This window comes from Acomys minous (assembly GCF_964271855.1).
Source record: "Acomys minous genome assembly, chromosome: 2".
Taxonomy (NCBI): Eukaryota; Metazoa; Chordata; class Mammalia; order Rodentia; family Muridae; genus Acomys; species Acomys minous.
The window spans coordinates 41,660,439-41,674,219 of NC_140484.1; the positions used below are offsets into that span (position 1 = coordinate 41,660,439).

The window sequence follows — 13,781 nt, forward strand, 5'->3', positions numbered from 1 at the left end:
TTATGGAACTAACAGTCTCTCCCTCAGGTGTCTGATGCTGGGAAGCCATGAGTGTATTCATTGACCTAGTAACTCTCTTGCAAAAGTACTCTTAAGAATGCCTGAGCTTGTGGGTCAGCTCTAACTACAGCCTGTTTCCCCCTCTCTTCTTCATGGTCATAGGATGCTCTGGCCAGTTGCGATGTGAATGGGAATGACTTGGACCCGATGCCTCGTTATGATGCAAGCAATGAGAACAAGTAAGATTCAGAGAGCGGGCTGGCCAGTGGCTGGCCGGGAGCTCTTCTCTCTGCTTATGCTGAGGGAAGTCTTTCTCTTCAAACCTCTCGGTAACAAATGGTCTTCAAATCACAGCAAGAGAAACAGGTATCTTTTCACTGAAATTTTTGAGTAAGAAAGTGGAATTTGTCAACCTAGGAAAAAGCAGCTGCTGGCAGAGCCCTGGGGACTGGCTCAGCATCTTCAAGTGTTGAAGATGGAAGTGAAGATCTTAGCCCCGGAGATAATTTGCCCATTAGAGATAAATGTGCTTAGGGGGAGAGAGAAAAAAAAACAAAACAAAAGGGTAATTCCCAAGGGTTCACTTACTGTTAGATCCAGCACATTTGTTTGGTCATTGCAGTTATAGTCACAGATTGGGTTTTTCACCAGGGTACAATACAACACTCAGAGAATTATTGCCAGTGGTGGGCTGCATCCTCTTTCCTATCCCCAGTCCTAATCAAGAGGCCTAGTTTCTCTTTCCTCTCGGTATGGTAGTTTTTAGTGACTGCAAATGAAAATGCAGATCCATTGGGTAGCAGTCATTTATCGCTCCTCAGTGGGTAAGTGCCAATGGCTTTTTGCTTCTTACAAAGGCGATCATCAGACCACATTAGTCCATCTCTTCCCTCTCTTGGCTCAAAGCTCTTCTGGGGAAACATTATAATTTAGAAAAATCTCATCTGACTTTTTCTTAGCGTGTTTCGGCTGGGGCCACAAAAAATGCAAAGAGGACTGCTTTGACCATATGTTGTTGCTGTTGCAGTCCACAGCTTTTCATCAGGGGAAATTGTCTTAGGTAGTATTCGGTCAATCAATTCAGATGAAACCAGATGTCGTGGAAAAACTTTCTATTGCTTTCACCATCTACAAAGAAGTTTCCAAAAAGAAGCTGTAGAAATACGTCATGTGTTAATATGGAAAACCAAGTATATATGACAAATACAGATCTGTGGTCAAAGCAATAATTCATAAATTGATATAGGTAGACTTTCCTAGAACTTCCAAACAGATTTCTTTGGGACCTAGCTTTTATTGTTTAAATGATAATGCTCCAGAAATTTCACATAAGCAACAAAAGTTTCAGGCAACATGAGCTGATTTTTTTTTTAGCCCAATTACAAGACAGCGTGAAATGACTCGAATCATTTAGTATTTTAAGATGGACTCTTGTGTTGTGTGGAGGAGATATGAGAAGTCCCAGACTTTTTATATTTGCATTGAGTTTAAAACGTCTCTAACACTACTTTTTTTTAGATTTATTTGTTTGTTTGTTTGTTTGTTTATTATGTATACAGTGCACATTAGGTCACGTTACTGATGGTTGTAAACCATCATGTGGTTGCTGGGAATTGAACTCAGAACCTCTGGAAAAGCAGACAGTGCTCTTAACCTCTAAGCCATCTCTCCAGCCCCTCTAACACTAATCTTAAAAACAAAAACAATGTACTGTCGCCAGTATTCTCCATACATGGTTCTCAATACATGTTGCATAGGCCTACCCAAGAATTCGATGACACTCTACAGAATCTTAAACACAAAGAAAAACTGCCATCTGTAGCACTCACGAATGTCAGTGTGTGCAGTCACTGCACACACAAAAGGGATGCACTTAAATGCTGACCTAGTTTTGCGTATGTTAAAGAGCTGAATGCATCAAAACTGCAATAAGGTTGCATGTATCAAAGGCTGAGTGTGTCAAAACTTACCTCAGAAAGAACCTGAAATGTGCTTATTTGTTTTACAAGCACAAGTATGCCCATTGCTGTCCACACTCTTAAATGAAAGGCAAAGAGAAATAATAAGAACAAGAGTAGAAAACAGAACAGCGAGAGAAACTACAAAGCAGACTGAGGGTTTATCAGAATGGAAGGTGTGCATGGTGAAGGCCCTAATGTGACTATGAAAAGAAAGGAAAGCTACCTGCGAGCAGGCAGAAGCTGCAGGTCCACCGGTGTGACCGCTCCACTTGTGGGGCGTTGTATCCTAAGATGAGAGCCGTGTTTGTGTGTGCCTACATGTTCAGTTTATCTGATGCATTTTGCTTTGTTTAATATACATAGAGACTGTAGGAGAGAACTGCACATAAACAAATGCCAATCCCACATATGCTCAGCATAGTCCCTAATGTATCTGTCATGTTAGATGAGTCTGTTTATCAAAACAAGTGTTACAGAAGCTGACTGCAATAAGGCAATAAGCCGATTCACTACATTTATCACAGAACTGTTTGCAGGGAGAACAGAGGAGAGGAAAATGTAAACTGTCTAGATCATGTTAATGCCAGAGTCCCCCTGTAGGATGTAAATGTACAGATATGCTATGGGTAAGAGCTGAAGACCTACGCATTGAGCCCTGTAGCTAGTTATGTCTAAAATGTATCCCTTCGTTGGTTATTTGTAAATCTCTGTGTGGGGGAGGGGCTTTTTCATTGTAATGGAGTGGTGATGGTTACCATTATCAAAGGTATGTCTGATGTAACAATGCTGACCAATATGTCCATATGTAAAAAGGGTAGTTCTTTGAGTATTAATTTTACTAGTGATTTGTAAACTATTCCGCTGTGTAGACTTGGCTGTCCTGGAACTCCTTCTGTAGACCAGGCTATCCTAGATCTCAGAAAGCCATCTGCGTCTGGCTCCTGAGTGCTGAGATTAAAGTGCCACGACCACCCGGCTCAGACTATCCTTTTAAACCTATATGCTTAGGTACAGTAGTGAAACAATATAGATTGCTACTGGGTTGACTTGGGAGAATGGCTTTTAAAGTTGGCCATTCCCCAGGACTTTGTTCATGGATCCCTGTAGTATCGCTCCTCCTGGAGTACGCCAATGTGTCCCATTTTGATCCACTCTGAGAACTTCATTGCATGTAATGAGAGTTTAATTGATGGATGATTCTAACATTGTTCAAGAGGTGTGCTGATAGTTGTAGTCTCTTTATTAAGTTTTTGATTGAAACAGAATTATACCATTTTCCCCTCCCTTTTCTTCCTCCAGCCCCTCCAAAATACCTTCCTTGAAGCCCTCCTATATCACCACCTACTTTCAAGTTGATAGCTTCTTTTTTAAATTATTATTGCCATGCATGCCTGAGTATGTGGTTTCAATGATGACCACTTTACATTGGATAACCAATAAGGGGTTTACCCTTTTTTTTTTTTTTACATTTTATCTATTTATTATTATGTATATACCACTCTGCCTGCATGTACATCTGCAGGCCAGAAGAGGGCATCAGATCACATTATAGACAGTTGTGAGCCATCATGTGGTTGCTAGGAATTGAACTCAGGACCTCTGGAAGAGCAGTCAGTGCTTTTAACCTCTGAGCCATCTGTCCAGCCCAAGTGGTTTATCTTTTATTTTCAGTCTTGTCAGTAAATGGAAAACTATTCAAGATCCTACACCAGCATTCCTTATATCTGTTTATAGAAACCTCAAACCCCCATGGTATCAGGGTGTCAGTAGTTCTGCCTGGTATTTTATGTTTCATGGTGTGTATGTGTGTGTGTGTGTGTGTGTGTGTGTGTGTGTGTGTGTGTGTGTGTGTGTGTGTGTTCCATCTTGGCTAGCTAAGAGCATGTATTCTAGCATTTATGGTTAAACTACTTCTGCTCAGTAGACTTACTGTCCGATCCAGTTGATGGCTATATCTTCAAGCATGGATCCGTGAGTAGATAGTCCTGCTGACACCAGGGTTTCATCACACTAGGAATAAGAGTAGATCTTTCTCTGAGAAGAGATTACCGAACCTGGCTCTCTGTGATTAGCTTTGGATCTTACTACCATGAACTTTGCTACTTAAAAGTAATACATGGAAAGTAGGACAACAGTGCTCACTCTAAAAAAAAAAATAACAGTAAACTGTAAAACCCTAAGCTAACAGCATACTGGGTGATGAATAACTATAGCTCTTATCACTGTAATTATATGTTCTGTTCATGTTTCTGACTCCTCATAATCAGTTAAAGTTTAAGTGATCTAAACGGATGTGTGCACATGAACATTTCACATCTAAATTAAGTATTGGGAACTCTGTCTCCAGGGTTAAAGGTTGAGCTAGAGGCTACTCAGCCTCTGAAGGCTGAAAGCAGCAGATCACCCAGTCCTCGGTGCAGCATGCCTGTCATTCTTTGTCTAGTGGTGGGACTGTGCGAAATTTTTCTCCTTCCATGTTACCATGCCCATTGATATCCCCATCATTCTGCAGCCATTTCTAGAAGAGCCTGTGTCACAATGGACTTCCTGGAACTCAGGCTCTTTCGATCTTTCTAAGCCTCTTCCCTAATGTTCCCTGAGCCATAGATGCAGAGGCTGGATATGGATGGATCTGTTGGGGCTTGGTTTCCCTTCGTCTGTGTATATCTGAATTGTGTCAAATTGTGGTTTTCTGCGATGGTCTCCACTGGCTTTAAAGAGAAGTTATTTTGATGAGGGGTGGATGCAGGTGATATGACATGGGTAATGTAAAAACAGGGAGTGAGCACCTACTGGGAGTTTGGGGAGGAATCTCAATACAGAAGTAGATAGCGGGACAAGGGACAAATAATACTATGGTTATTTGAGCTTCAAGTGATCGTTTTTTTATAATTACCCCAAAATTGTATACAATACATATAATTTTATGTATATGTATACAATCATATGTGTGTATATAGTAATATACATATATCTGCACATATATCATAAAGGAAGTTATGCCACTTATAACGATATACTAACAACAACAACAACAAAAACAGTACCAGGTAAGAGAAACCTCCTTTAGAATGGTTGATCATTCAATGGTATAATCAATCAATGGTAGCCCAAATGACTCCCCAAACAATATAGACTAGTGATACAGCATTTGGTTACCTGTAGAGCCTGAAGCTAAGCTCCTATTTGTGAACACACCACACGCTCAGGACCCAGGTCTCAGATGCCTCTAGCTGGATCTAACCTGAAGTCCTCCATCCTGCAGTCTAGTATAAATGGTAGCTCAAAACACTAGGCAAGCTGCCAAAGGAGGGTGCAACTGGATATAAGATCATAAAGGAGAGGAATGTCAATTTTAAGAAGAACACACTAGGGAAGTTGAGGCATATGCTACGCAATACTCCCTTGTATAATCAGGCCAACTGGTTTGGGGGTGTATTTAGACTTCTCTAGTACTTGGCTGCATTTGTTTATTCTTTTTTTTTTTTAAATAAGTATTAGTTAAGACCTTACTTTGTGAAAAGACCTATACTAAAGGGATAGCTGTGGTGATGAAATCTATACTGGTCACTAATAGATTGAATTGGGAATGGGCTTCAGAAGGAACCAATGGTTCTAGAGTTTTCAGTACCAGTAAAGACTGCAACTTAAAACACATGCAAATCATCTCTCTTAGACTTACATGACTAAGCTTTGAAGTGAAGGAGATCACCCCAGAAGTACAGCCGTTTCTTTTCTCACCATTTTTTTTCAGTGCCCAAATGGTGACATGTCGAATCTGTGTTACTGATGATAAAGAAATAGCATCATAAGAAGAAACTATAAAAGCCCTCCTGCCCTTCCTTTGCCTTAATTCATCGTAGCTTGCATTGCTGTGGCCTGAAAGCGGAGACTGCCTCCGTACAAATGAAACAGTCTCACAGTCTCCTGGCAGTTCATCCCCTCTACTCCTATTTCAGTAAATGAATTATTGATGTCTGAGTTAGAGCACCCTTTCCCTAGGTTGCCTCCTGTTAAATGTTCTCTCTGCTTAAGCCATGGCAACGTATGTGACAAAAGATGACAACACTGCATCGTATCAGGTATATGGTGTGTGGCTTCAGAGTCCAATTGCTTTTCAAAAGAAATCAACCCAAAAGTTACAGATTCATTTTCTTAAAGGAATAGATTTTTTAATTTTCCTTTTTATCTCTTATTCTGGAGATTTATCCAGAGTAGATAGAAACACCATGTCCTCTGGTTCTTTAATCTTTCATCCATTCTTTTCTGGTTTAAAGAATGTTAGTATGGCACAGAAACCAATGTGTGTGTGTGTACCTCTTTCTTATTTCTACACAGCTGATGCCAGGAGATAGTATACTAAAGCAAAGCCAGTACATTTGGATTATAAGGGAAGTAGAATAACTCAGTGCTAGACTAAGCTCCCCACACTGTGCGATCTGTGACCATACTAAGTTGAAGTACTATTACTTTTTTATACCAAGAATTTGATCAAATTATGATAAGTAGTTATCTATAACTTACGAGGTCATACAAAACCTTCCAAAGAGAAAGATGGTTGTTACCAAAGTTTAAATTGCTTTTCTTCTTAGTTTCTAAAATTTTCCTTTAATATATTTTCAGGATAATAACTCCATCTAGTAGGTCTCTGAGTGTCAAATAAATTCATGTATAATAACATTAACTGCAAGTACAATTCCCAGAGTCTTCACATTCAGAATATTTCACACTTTTCATATATAGCTGACATAGTCTGTTGAAGCTGCTATAACAATGTGTCTTAGACTTAGATAATTTAAAAAAAAGACCCAGAAATTTAATAGTTTTGGAGTCTGGATAGTCCAAGATCAAGGCAACAGTTGATTGATTGACTGCAGCAGGTCCCTTTCTGATGAAAATACTTCCTCTGTGTCTCTACATTGCTAGAGGGACATGCAAACTCCTTTGGACAGGCTTCATAAGGGTACTGGTTCGATTCACTGGCAGAGTGAAGGGGTTTCAGGCTGGCTTTCTCTGTTGCTGGACCACTTCCCAATCTCTGCATCCCTGAAGACCTCAGATCCTTTCAGCTGGTGCTAAGGGAGGTTTTCTGGGAACTTCTTGTTCTGGTTCAGTATTTAAACGATTACACACTTCGTTCCCCGAAGCTCTGCCTGTGTCTGTGTCTGTGTCTTGACTAAGCTGCATTAGCCATTTTAAAGGTGCCCAATGTTCTGGGATAGGCCTGTGGCTGACACAGCTATGTGCTGTCCTTTATTTAGCTTGCTGTCTTAGAGAGCAAGAAGAAAAAATGTTCAAATACATCTGAGGACAAAAGTAATTAAATTTATGAGAGTTGTTTAAATAGCTGTTTATTCTTTAATGAAGGTTGAACAAATACAGAAAGTGGTTATCTAACCTCAAAGTCCTATATAGCTGTTACCTGAAGTATAAATATTCATCTTCATAAAAATTACATTAATTATTCCAGGGCTTGTAGTCATGCTAATGTAACCTTCAAACTCCTTTGTTCTGCTCTATGTCAGTTTCACTACTTTCTCCTCTAGGATTTGGGGACTTAGTGCCTTGGGACCCTCAAAAACAGTTTTGATAAAGAGTCTGATTGATGCTATAGGGTAAAATGAAGTTTAGGTATAATTTATGTGAACCCCATGTACTGTTGACATGAATAATTGATAGTTGCTTGAATTTAAATTTCTTATTTAAAAAACAAACTCACAACTTCCCAGGGCTCTAAAGCAGATGGAAATTGCAGTATGGGAAGAGATAAGTATCCTTTTTAAATAATGAATTAAGCATTTGAGCAGGTTTCCCAGACAGGTGTACTTATTTATCTTTCTTTTTAAATCTCCGACTTCCCCCTTTGCATGCCCATAGTTTCTGTTATTTCCTTCCACCCAGAAATACGTTTTATCACAGAGCATGAAAACCTATAGGTCGAGGGGAACAGTGTCTTGGTGGCCTCACTGAGCATTAGCAAAGGATCCAAAAACTTGCTAAGCTGATCTGCTGGCAAATTCTCTGAGACAATCTGAAGAAGAAAGGCAACAGAGGAGAAGAGAATCCTGTTTTAATTATTTTACTACCTGTACAAATAACAGGGTCATTCTGCAGAACATCTGGAAAGAGTATTTGGACCTCAACCTTGCAAATTGTTCACTTTAACATCACTGAGATACTGTTTATCCAGCGGTAACATTTTAATTCTCATCAACTTCTTCCAGGTTAAAGGCCAAAGGTAGAATTTTGTTCTTGTTAGCAAATAGGGATACCATAGTTTGAATGCTTATTAATTCTGCTACAATAGAAGCTTCCTATTCCTGTGTGCATCTGGTATTGTTAAAACATGCATTTAGTTATCAGAAGGTTGATCAGCAAAGAAGACAGGATGATACCGAACAACAACAACAAAAATTGCCCTGGTACCCAGCCCATAGCCCGTTGCCACTGGATCTGTGTTCTTGGAGGCACATCCGTCTCCAATTTCCCTTGCTATCTCACTGATCCTGTTCATCTTAAACTGTCAATAACTTGCATATCTGTGGTGTTACGCTTGGTTGTATCTGGTTACCATATAAACATAAACTGATAACATTAGCGCTTTTGCATCTCACATTCAGGAAATGTGCCCAAGGCTATAGTGTCAGGCCGACTTTGAGCTCATTTATTCTCCCACCATGTATTTACCCACATAGCTAACTTAGGCAGTCCATGAGAAGCTGATGTCTGGGTTGGTCACAACCTTGTGGAACTGTCACGACTAGAATGCAGCACTATGTTCACTGAGACGTTGGTACCCAGGGTTCTGCTTCTTTAGAGACAAGGAGCGCAACTGAAAGGATCTCTGATGTCATGTAGATCACTGTGGCTAGGGACAAGGAGCACATATCATTTGTTTCAATAAAGAATTATATGAACCTGGTCCCACAATGCAATCTATTCGATTGATATAAATGAAGGGAGACCTAGTGAGGCCATAGGATATTTACTCACAGGTGGTAGAGAGTTAACTGTTGTGACTTGCATCAACTCAAAGGCAGACACAGAACTAGAAAAACTATAATTGAAGGGAAGGAAGAAAGGAGGGAGGGATGGAAAAATAAAGGATAATAGGCGGGTAGAAAGCTGGCTGGCTTTAGGTTTGGTCTCATAGAATGATGTCAAGGTGAAGGTAGAGCTTGGGTCTGTCCTCTTTCAAAAACTCTGACTAATACATATTAACAGTGTCTGAAAGTGAAACTTAATGGGGACCAGCTGATCACAATTCAAGTAAAAGGTTTCTGAAAACTATGTGAAAAAGCCATATGTATGAATGCTAATGTTATTGCCGGTGTTTATAAGACGCAAGTACTCTGAGTCTAGAGAAATGGCTTAACAGTTAAGAGCACTGATAGCTCTTCCAGAGGACCAAGATTTGACTTCCAGCACCCACATGGCTGCTCACAACCATCTGTAACCCTGGTCCCAGGGGATCCAATGCCCTTGTCTGACGTCTTTGGGTACGAAGCACATGGTGTGCAAACATACGTGCAGACAAAACCCACATAGATTTGTAAATACAAATTTTACAAAATAAGTACTAAAATAAAGTGTCCGTCTAATTCCCAGAGGCCACTTCACATTGCTGTATTTGGAGGTCAGACTCTGAGGTTGGGATCATAGAAGTAAGAGTGACTGACCTGCGGTTTTTGCATTTGAGGGAAGAGCTTTATGAGTGATCTGGACATGTGGGCTGTGAGTAAAAGATTCTCTGTAGAAGACTGAGCCCAAGGAGCACCTGGTAATGGGCGACTTTCTCCTACTGAGAAAGGCGTGATAACTTAAGGAAGTGTTCCCCTCTGGAGAATAGTAAGAGTTTTCATTGCCTGTAAATCGTTGACCAGCTCTAAGAAACTAAGAGCATACAGGCTCTCTGGAGTCCCCTCTTCTCTGCTTTCATCCCAAGCTGCCATCTCATGAATTTTAGAAGTGACCTTTGTTACAATAGTTTGCCTCTTCCTATTTTTGGATACCCACATGCCATCTGCATATAATTTACATATGCTAGTATATGCATTTGAATTTTGCATGAATTACAGGTAAAATTCCTTGTGGTGACATCCTGAGTTGAGATTAGCTGACTGCTCCAGGTTTTGTGTGACCTTCTTGCTTTTGGTTGGCATTTTCTCCTTGAGAAATTCATCCTCATAGGATCACACCCCCTCCCACACCTGTCCCAATTACCAAATATAGAATTCTATTTTCTCCTCAGCCCTCCAGCTCCGATGTATCAGGTTGTTGTGTATGCCTTCTATCCCTTTCATTTTCCATCCTCCTGATATCACGATCTTCCCATAGACACTAGTATTGTCATCACGCCAGAAGAGAAGCACACATTGGTCTCTAGCATTTGACCCAGTCTTGACATCAGTGACTTGTTCCTGACACTAAGTGGCCTTATTTGAACTCACTTTAGGCAGTAGTCTAAACTGTGACCTGAACTGTTGAACTCATGAACTGTCAGATTCTCATAATGTTGACTGTATTTATGTTTCTTTCTTAGAGTTATGGGAGAGCGCTTTGATGTCTTCCAAAGAAATGGGAACTATTTGATATTAGAGTTGAAACAAACACCTTTGCTTCATTTTGGGTTTTATTTTTGGGTTTTTTTTTTTATTTTGTTTTGTTTTGTTTTTTCCTATTTCTTATCTACCTGCCTAACGTTGGGCAGTGGAATGGGAGAGGTCAATGAAATAAGGCACTTGAATTTGCTGAAATTTAATTCAAAAGGAGACACACAGGTTCCAGATGAGGAACTCTGTTAAGAACATCTTTAGCAATGGCCTTGCATTTCCGTCTGGTCCACACTGAAGCCCACTGTGAGGCAAGTGGGACAATCCAGGCTCTCCCAATGGGGACTGCAGTTTTTTCCCACTGCAGAGTTGCCTTGGTGACTCTGGCGTCATTCTTTCATCGAATTAAGATCAGTGTGCTTCAGCCTCTGCAAGATGTGGTACTGATGGCATTGTAATCATGGAACAACAAAACATACTTGTACGTGAGTGATTCATGTTGTTAAAATCTTTATGGCCCAAATGCAAATAGAAGCAGCTATTTGAGAAGCTGTTTCAAGTTATATTGATGTTCTTTATTCCATATCTGTTCATAGGTGCCTTTTTGTACATCAATCCATTTCTGTTTATGTTCTTCCAAAGTTTTGCTTGTGTTTCTATGAGCTTCTTTTGAGAATCTGCACTGTCAAACCTATTTCAATTATAAGGGATACTAACTCATGCTTAACACATCCTGGTTGAAGGAGGAGACCCATTACTCTTCATATATCTGTCAAGACTTGCTTTCCCCTTGTCTTTAGACCGATGTTAGGCTGAGAAAGAACTTTGTTAAGAATATTACCCATATCTTAAACTCACATAATATTTTTTCTTAAAAGATTTGTGGGTTTGTGAAATTCATACAGATAGTACATATTTGTAAATTTCTAAGCCATATATTTGAAGTGAGAAGAGAAAATGCTTAGAGGTGGGGGAGGCCTAAGTAATTCCTAGATAAATTGCACTTAAAAATCTTTTTTTATTTATTAATTTGTTCTTGTTACATCTCAATGGTTATCCCATCCCTTGTATCCTCCCATTCTTCCCTCCCTCACATTTTCCCCTTATTCCCCTCCCCTATGACTGTTCCTGAGGGGTATTACCTCCCCCTGTATATGCTCATAGGGTATCAAGTCTCTTCTTTGTAACCTGCTGTCCTTCCTCTGAGTGCCACCAGGTCTCCCCCTCCAGGGGACATGGTCAAATATGAGGCACCAGAGTACGTGTGAAAGTCATCTCCCACTCTCCACTCAACTGTGGAGAATGTTCTGACCATTGGTTAGATCTGGGTAGGGGTTTAAAGTTTACCGCCTGTATTGTCCTTGGTTGGTGCCTTAGTTTGAGCGGGACCCCTGGGCTGCACTTAAAAATCTTGTGACCCTCCTGAACACTGAAAGAGTATATTAAGACATCTATACCCCCCCCCCACAAAACAGGCATGTGCTAAAATATGGACAAATATCATATACTGATATTTAGTTAACTGTGTCAGTATGCACACTTTTAGAACTTAAAGTGTATACACTGTTCATTAGACTTTCCCGTGAGCATTTCTGTAGCTTCGATAAGCTTAATGTGTGATTTGAATGTAGTAGAGACTAACATTTCCCCCTAAGGAGAAGCCTTAGCTGTTGTAACCATGGACTACATACTCAGCAAAATCTAACAAGGCCATTGTGTATTTTTCATGAGAGAATAAGAAAAGGGGGCAAAGCCTTGGTACTATTAGTCTGTCCAGTGCCTTTTGGGTGGATCTCACCACCTCAAGCAAAGGAGAGCCATCTATGAGGAAAATGGTTTATAGGTTACAGATGCCCTATAGTTTACAAAGTACTTTTACATGTATTCTCATCTATCATGTAAAAAGTAGTGTCTAATGGCAGATAGATTCACACATACGCACGCACACACTACTACTACTACTACTACTACTATCTCAGTTCTGTTTTATATAGGATGAATTTTCTGCTTGTAAGTCTTGGTGAAGGCCAAAGATTCCTTGGGTATGGTTACTGAAAATTCTGGAAACTGTCCATTTCCATTGCTTCCCATACTGTAGTCCAGGGTGCTCCATATCATCTCATTCTAAAAATTAATGGCACCTGCCTGCCCCCAGCTGATCATCTCTCCTGAAAATGTCAAATTGGAACTGTCACAAAATCCTATACACTTTTGCTATAGGTTGGAAATTCGCCACATAGAGCTGATTTCTGCAAGAAATTACTTTAAAATTGCATAAAATTACTGTAAGGCTTCAAGTGTAAGACATCTGTAAAACAATCAATTTCGTGTTTAGACTTGGATTTCATCCTCCCCCCCCCCAAGTGTCTCCTTATTTATGCAGATATTGGAAACTCCCACATCTGAAGCCCTTCTTCCCTCTAAGGATTGCAGATCAGAATACTCTACTGTTTTATAGCATCGGAGGCTCATTTGAGGAGTTGGTATTGTTTCTTTTCTCTGCCTGTCTCCTCTCTCTGCCTCTATCTAGCTCCATGTCTGTCTTACCTCGTTGTGGTTTTCTTGATTGAAGATAATGGTTCATAGTTTTGAGGTGACCATAACTTACAAAGCACTCATCTGTACCTTTGGTAATATCCCCAACAATTTTGAGCACCCCAGTATCTTTTCAATAAATTATTCTTCTGCCTAACTCAGTCATTCCAAGATACTAGAATTTAAACATTCTAAGTATTTTCTCTGAGAAAAGTAAAATTGAAAGTAAATTCACATCGTTTATGACAAATTATTCTTTGTTTCATGAGACATCCTAACTCTGGGTGGGTACTAGCTGCAGTTTCTATAGTGTCCATAAGTAAAAGTAACTCATGAAATAACTGTAATTCATTTATGAAAATAAATGTAGTGCTTATAAAAAATAGGCAATTTTTAACTCATGAGAACAATTATAGTTTAGTTATGAGAACTTAATTCTGTTTTCTCCTGAAAAGAGTGTTTTGTAAACCTAAGTCCATATCGCTGCTTTAGTTATGTTTTAAAGATGAAACTAGTGATTATTGATACTAACCTAATAGTTTGCTAATTTGGTCCAGTAAAATGTCATCAGGCAGAATGTGAGTTGGAGTATTGGCTTTCCCAACATCCTTTCATGGACGCACACTGCCAGGTCTTCATAGGCCTCAGATTATTGAAGGTCAGATGGGGTGGGTGTGGCTCCCTCTTCCTCAGCCCAAGTGTTAGAAACAAACAAACAAACAAAAAATCAACC

General features: G+C 39.8%; 1 protein-coding gene across 4 annotated transcripts in view; it reads left to right on the forward strand.

Moving 5' to 3' along the window:
• Positions 1–13,781, forward strand: part of PCSK5 (proprotein convertase subtilisin/kexin type 5) — a 440,201-nt gene that overhangs the window by 146,973 nt on the left and 279,447 nt on the right. For all 4 annotated transcript variants that reach the window (XM_084770008.1, XM_084770009.1, XM_084770010.1 and 1 more), the window contains exon 5: positions 163–239. In XM_084770008.1, the coding sequence (XP_084626134.1) occupies positions 163–239 (77 nt within the window). The remainder of the gene's footprint in view (positions 1–162; positions 240–13,781) is intronic.